General features: G+C 45.6%; 1 protein-coding gene across 1 annotated transcript in view; it reads right to left on the bottom strand.

Moving 5' to 3' along the window:
- Positions 1–224: 224 nt before the first annotated feature.
- Positions 225–7,143, bottom strand: part of LOC110513441 (protein APCDD1-like) — a 30,927-nt gene continuing 24,008 nt past the window's right edge. Inside the window, exons 6-7 of the mRNA XM_036986650.2 lie at positions 1,083–1,404; positions 225–946 (exon numbers count right to left, since the gene is read on the bottom strand). Coding sequence (XP_036842545.2) covers positions 486–946; positions 1,083–1,404 — 783 coding nt within the window. The 3' untranslated portion in view covers positions 225–485. The remainder of the gene's footprint in view (positions 947–1,082; positions 1,405–7,143) is intronic.

Raw genomic sequence — 7,143 nt, 5'->3', positions numbered from 1 at the left:
GGTAATAACCGAGTGGAGTTCAAAGCAACAGAGGCATCAAAGGAACTACTCTGCACTCGCTCCACTCTATCTCCACTCGCTCCACTCTATCTCCACTCGCTCCACTCTATCTCCACTCTATCTCCACTCTATCTCCACTCTTTCTCCACTCTATCTCCACTCTTTCTCCACTCTATCTCCACTCGCTCCACTCTATCTCCACTCTTTCTCCACTCTTTCTCCACTCTATCTCCACTCTTTCTCCACTCTATCTCCACCTTGTCTTTTAAACGCTTCCATCGCTTTTAAAAGAGCCCAAAAATATATTTCAAAAGTTCAAGTGCGCCAAAGGCAACTAGCATTCTCCTTTCCCTCAGGGTAGACGCCGAAGTAGAGTCAGATCAGAGTCCTCTCTCACGGTTCACAGTCCTCCACACAGTCAGTGTCTTTATGTACAAAAACCAATAGGTCTGTTCTTTAACTATGAAAAACCAGACTGTCAGTTCTTAGCTGTAACATCGGAACAACAGTACCAGCGCGGTCAGAACCACAACAACATCCCTCCGGTTCTTGTTCCACGTCATTCTGTTTCCACCATTACTCAGCCTCAGGGGTTGGTCCTCGTCTTCCCGTCCCACGACCTCTGACCTCTGGCTGCTAGCTGAACACTGGACCAGGGGCATTTGGTACGAGGTTGCTCGTTTATCTGGCCGGTCGGGGCTGGTCCCGTCTGAGGGTCTCTGTCCGTTGTAGAGGAGTAGGTGTCCGTGGGCGTTCTGCTCCATCCGGAACAGCTCGTACTCTGTGTGGGGCAGGCGGATCCCCAACGCCACGCAGCCATTGGTCAGGGTGACGTCCTGTTCAACTCCGACCTCCCAGGAACCATGGGTGCCACATTCGTTACCTTTGAACACGTTGAGGAGGGACGTGATGGCCAGGTCCATGGGCATCACACGCATGTGATTCACTGGAGGGGGAAGGAGAGGGGCAGAGGACGAGATGATAAATGTAATCTGAAATACACCCTCCCTCTCATTCATCTCAACCACACGGCTCACAAATTCACATCTCAACAGAGTTGAAAATCAACCTTTGACCTTTACCTTTGAAGACAAACTCCGTGCCTCCCATAACTCGGCTTGAGTGCGTCCCTCGGCTGTACCTCCCTCTAGCGTAGATACTGAAGGAGGGGTGTTTGCAGATGGGGTCAGAGTAGTGGTAGTAGTGGCCCTCCCAGGTGTGGTTGTTGTCATGGAAGATGAAGTGACGGGTCAGGAAGAGGACCTCAGGACGGACCTCACAGCGCTGGCTCACCCATTGGCCAGTCAGCCCCACTGTCATGTCCGCCCGCGGCGCCAGGATGGGAGGGTGGAACTCATCCGACCGGTAGATGATACGACAGGGGACGCAGCCGGGGTCATGGTTCTGGAGGAGGACAGAAATGAATAAAAGAGTTGGAAGACTACATTTAAGGTATGAAAACATCTGACAAACTTAGATTGTAGGCTGTAATGTCCCTTTAACACTGCAAAATCACTAAATACGATTTGTTGAGTTTTTGTCTTGTCATTAAATGTCTCTGTAGGAACATCAAGTATGATCAATGAGCTGTATTCCCTATCTATTTTATTCTCTCTATTAGACGGGATTACTAGACATGTCGAGCACATCTATTATGTACATTACTGTAATGTCAAATACCAATAGAATCGTTTAAGTACTGTAATTTAACGACTCTTGCTGTACTTTGAGTTATAAAGGAAAACTTTTTTTTTTCTTCAGAAAGAATCAATCCGTTACGGAATCCAAGCAAAGTGGCAGTGTTTTCTCAGGGTCACATTATTTACTGAAACAGACATGGATAGACGGACAGAAGGAAAAAACTACTGCAGAGAGACAGCCCAGTCCTCCAGCTGGGTTTTACTGTAGAAATACAGCCCATTCCTCCAGCTGGGTTTTACTGCAGAAATACAGCCCAGTCCTCAGGGTGTTGGGGGTACTGGAGGACCAGGGTGTTGGGGGGGTACTGGAGGACCAGGGTGTTGGGGGGGTACTGGAGGACCAGGGTGTTGGGGGGGGGGGGTACTGGAGGACCAGGGTGTTGGGGGGGTACTGGAGGACCAGGGTGTTGGGGGGTACTGGAGGACCAGGGTGTTGGGGGGGTACTGGAGGACCAGGGTGTTGGGGGGTACTGGAGGACCAGGGTGTTGGGGGGTACTGGAGGACCAGGGTGTTGGGGGGTACTGGAGGACCAGGGTGTTTGGAAACACTGCTGTACACTATGGTGTTTAATTTAGTTTAAACAATATTGAGTGCCACAACTCCACATATGGAACAAAATAAAAGCTCATACTCATAACTTTATCTGGAGAATGGATGGAAAATACATAAATGGGTGTAAACTGTCTGCTGCCTCGCTCTTATTGCGTCACTGAGATCCACACAATAACCGCAGACTAACAGGCTGGCAGTGACAACACTCTGGACCTGTTACCAGCCCCAACTACAGTATATACCCACTGAACATTAACGGATCGGATAGTCGCCATGGCAATAACACATCCTGAAGAAGAAACCATTATGACATCACCGGATGGGTTGGCTAGCGAACTGATGATTGTGACTGGTGTTGGATAAGAGAAAAGATTATTGGTGATTGTAAGTTAACTTGTGGTTAACTGACTGAGCTGAGGGCATGTCTAAAGCTATTTTAAGTCCAATATATTATCTGGGCTTCCGCTCAGCTGGCTAACAAAGCCTTGTGGCACATACAAGATCCGGGGTTTCACTTCAATATACTATCATCCTCAGTGTACAAAGAGAGAAGGAAAGTCTGTATGTGTAGAGCTGGTTTACTTCCACATACTATCCACTAGTTATTGTATGTTTGTATTTATTATGGATCCCCATTAGTTCCTGTCAAGGCAGCAGCTACTCTTCCTGGGGGTTATTATGGATCCCCATTAGTTCCTGTCAAGGCAGCAGCTACTCTTCCTGGGATATATTATGGATCCCCATTAGTTCCTGCTTAGGCAGCAGCTACTCTTCCTGGGGTTTATTATGGATCCCCATTAGTTCCTGTCAAGGCAGCAGCTACTCTTCCTGGGGTTTATTATGGATCCCCATTAATCCCTGTCAAGGCAGCAGCTACTCTTCCTGGGGTTTATTATGGATCCCCATTAGTTCCTGTCAAGGCAGCAGCTACTCTTCCTGGGGTTTATTATGGATCCCCATTAGTTCCTGTCAAGGCAGCAGCTACTCTTCCTGGGGTTTATTATGGACCCCATTAGTTCCTGCCAAGGCATCACCTACTCTTCCTGGGGTTTATTATGGATCCCCATTAGTTCCTGTCAAGGCAGCAGCTACTCTTCCTGGGGTTTATTATGGATCCCCATTAGTTCCTGCCAAGGCATCACCTACTCTTCCTGGGGTTTATTATGGATCCCCATTAGTTCCTGCCAAGGCAGCAGCTACTCTTCCTGGGGTTTATTATGGATCCCCATTAGTTCCTGCCAAGGCAGCAGCTTCTCTTTCTGGGGTTTATTATGGTTCCCCATTAGTTCCTGCTTAGGCAGCAGCTACTCTTCCTGGGGTTTATTATGGATCCCCATTAGTTCCTGCCAAGGCAGCAGCTACTGTTCCTGGGGTTTATCATGGATCCCCATTAGTTCCTGTCAAGGCAGCAGCTACTCTTCCTGGGGTTTATTATGGATCCCCATTAGTTCCTGTCAAGGCAGCAGCTACTCTTCCTGGGGTTTATTATGGATCCCCATTAGTTCCTGTCAAGGCAGCAGCTACTCTTCCTGGGGTTTATTATGGATCCCCATTAGTTCCTGCCAAGGCAGCAGCTACTCTTCCTGGGGTTTATTATGGATCCCCATTAGTTCCTGCCAAGGCAGCAGCTTCTATTTCTGGGGTTTATTATGGTTCCCCATTAGTTCCTGCTTAGGCAGCAGCTACTCTTGCTGGGGTTTATTATGGATCCCCATTAGTTCCTGTCAAGGCAGCAGCTACTCTTCCTGGGGTTTATTATGGATCCCCATTAGTTCCTGTCAAGGCAGCAGCTACTCTTCCTGGGGTTTATTATGGATCCCCATTAGTTCCTGCTTAGGCAGCAGCTACTCTTCCTGGGGTTTATCATGGATCCCCATTAGTTCCTGTCAAGGCAGCAGCTACTCTTCCTGGGGTTTATCATGGATCCCCATTAGTTCCTGTCAAGGCAGCAGCTACTCTTCCTGGGGTTTATTATGGATCCCCATTAGTTCCTGCCAAGGCAGCAGCTACTCTTCCTGGGGTTTATTATGGATCCCCATTAGTTACTGTCAAGGCAGCAGCTACTCTTCCTGGGGTTTATCATGGATCCCCATTAGTTCCTGTCAAGGCAGCAGCTACTCTTCCTGGGGTTTATTATGGATCCCCATTAGTTCCTGTCAAGGCAGCAGCTACTCTTCCTGGGGTTTATTATGGATCCCCATTAGTTCCTGTCAAGGCAGCAGCTACTCTTCCTGGGGTTTATTATGGATCCCCATTAGTTCCTGCCAAGGCATCACCTACTCTTCCTGGGGTTTATTATGGGATCCAGCAAAATTAAGGCAGTTATATACGATTTTTAAAAACATTCCAATACATTCACAGATTTCACAGATTTGCCCTCAGGCCCCTACTCCACCACTACCCCATATCTACAGTACTAAATCCGTGTGTGTGTGTATGCATGTGTCTGTGCCAATGTTTGTGTTGCTTCACAGCCCCCGCTGTTCCATAAGGTGTTTTTTTTTAATCATGCCACATACAATCCTATGTTGATTATATAGAAACCTTTCACTGACTTGTCTACTGGACTCCGCTAGCAGGTGTGGATGTTCTCTCATTGTTCTAAGACTTTATTTCAGGAATAGAAGGCAAACTATTGGACAAGGGAAATGTTTTTTGATGACCCCCAAGCTGCCTGTATTTGATTAGAGCTCATGGAAAATGCAAATGCTGCTAGTGTGCTTTGATTATGGTAGTTAAGATATGCTAGAGAGAGAGAGAGAGAGAGAGAGAGAGAGAGAGAGAGAGAGAGAGAGAGAGAGAGAGAGAGAGAGAGAGAGAGAGAGAGAGAGAGAGAGAGAGAGAGAGAGAGAGAGAGAGAGAGAGAGAGAGAGAGAGAGAGAGAGAGAGAGAGAGAGAGAGAGAGAGAGAGAGAGAGAGAGAGAGAGAGAGAGAGAGAGAGAGAGAGAGAGAGAGAGAGAGACAGTTAGAGAGAAACATACAGGGAGAAACATACAGGGGTTGGAAAGAGACAGAGGTATGCATGAAATCAGAGTCGGGATGTTCGGTCCGGAATCATTCATAAGGCTGCATGATTCCAAATTCTAGGAATGCCGCACGTTGATCACTACCAGAGACGGAAGGTTTCACATTCCAATTGAAACCCCTTTCTCCATATAGGGTACTTCTTTTCACCAAGGCCCATAGGCTTTTGGCCAAAAGTAGTGCACTATGTAGGCAATAATGTGTAATTTGGGACGTACCCAGGTTTCATGTCCCCCCCCTGTTTCTCTTCTCAACCGGCCCTGAGGAGCTTCCCTCTGCAGCACTGGTCGTTAGAGCAACACAACGTAGCTAGTCTTGTCATGGCTCCTCACCCTAACCACTCGTTTGTGTCCCAAATGGCACCCTATTCCCTATATAGTGCACTACTTTTGACCAGGGCCCATAGGGTGCCCAGTCGCTGTTTGCATTACCAGTCCAGTGATATGGAGCTGGGTCAGCGTGGTACAGATGTAATGGTTGTTTAGACAGGCCACTCCAGAGGATCTCAGGGTAATCTATCCGACGGAGCTGGTTTCACAGCATGACTATAAGGTTACATGGAGCAGGACAACCTCTGTTCAACTATAAACAGTTAAAATCACATCCTCATCAAGAGCACGATCAGGAATTAAAATGACTTGGGCCTTGATATGTAAAGAAGTGGAAAGCAACTGGACATGGTATCAGTATGCCATGGTATCAGTATGTCATGGTATCAGTGTGTCATGGTATCAGTATGTCATAGTATCAGTATGGTATCAGTATGTCATGGTATCAGTATGTCATGGTATCAGTGTGTCATGGAATCAGTATGTCATGGTATCAGTGTGTCATGGTATCAGTATGTCATAGTATCAGTATGGTATCAGTATGTCATGGTATCAGTATGTCATGGTATCAGTGTGTCATGGTATCAGTAAGTCATGGTATCAGTAAGTCATAGTATCAGTATGTCATTGTATCAGTATGGTATCAGTATGTCATGGTATCAGTATGTCATAGTATCAGTATATCATGGTATCAGTATGGTACCAGTATGTCATGGTATCAGTATGGTATCAGTATGTTATGGTATCAGTATGTCATGGTATCAGTATGGTATCAGTATGTCATGGTATCAGTATGTCATAGTATCAGTATGGTATCAGTATGTCATGGTATCAGTATGTCATGGTATCAGTATGTCATGGTATCAGTATGTCATAGTATCAGTATGGTATCAGTATGTCATAGTATCAGTATGTGATGGTATCAGTATGTCATAGTATCAGTATAGTATCAGTATGTCATAGTATCAGTATGGTATCAGTATGTCATGGTATCAGTATGCTATCAGTATGCCATGGTAACAGTATGTCATGGTATCAGTATGATATCAGTATGGTATCAGTATGTCATGGTATCAGTATGATATCAGTATGGTATCAGTATGTCATGGTATCAGTATGCTATCAGTATGTCATGGTATCAGTACGTCATAGTATCAGTATGGTATCAGTATGGTATCAGTATGTCATGGTATCAGTATGTCATAGTATCAGTATGCTATCAGTATGTCATGGTATCAGTATGTCATAGTATCTGTATGATATCAGTATGTCATAGTATCAGTATGGTATCAGTATGTCATGGTATCAGTATGTCATAGTATCAGTATGGTATCAGTATGTCATAGTATCAGTATGTCATAGTATCAGTATGTCATAGTATCAGTATGTCATGGTATCAGTATGTCATAGTATCAGTATGATATCAGTATGTCATAGTATCAGTATGCTATCAGTATGTCATGGTATCAGTATGTCATAGTATCAGTATGGTATCAGTATGTCATAGTATCAGTATGTCATAGTATCAGTATGTCAT

The sequence above is a fragment of the Oncorhynchus mykiss genome, chromosome 8, assembly GCF_057628025.1.
Source record: "Oncorhynchus mykiss isolate SJ-2025 chromosome 8, ASM5762802v1, whole genome shotgun sequence".
Classification (NCBI taxonomy): Eukaryota; Metazoa; Chordata; class Actinopteri; order Salmoniformes; family Salmonidae; genus Oncorhynchus; species Oncorhynchus mykiss.
Note: the sequence above shows the minus strand (reverse complement) of the source record. Positions and strands in the feature narration are given on the sequence as shown.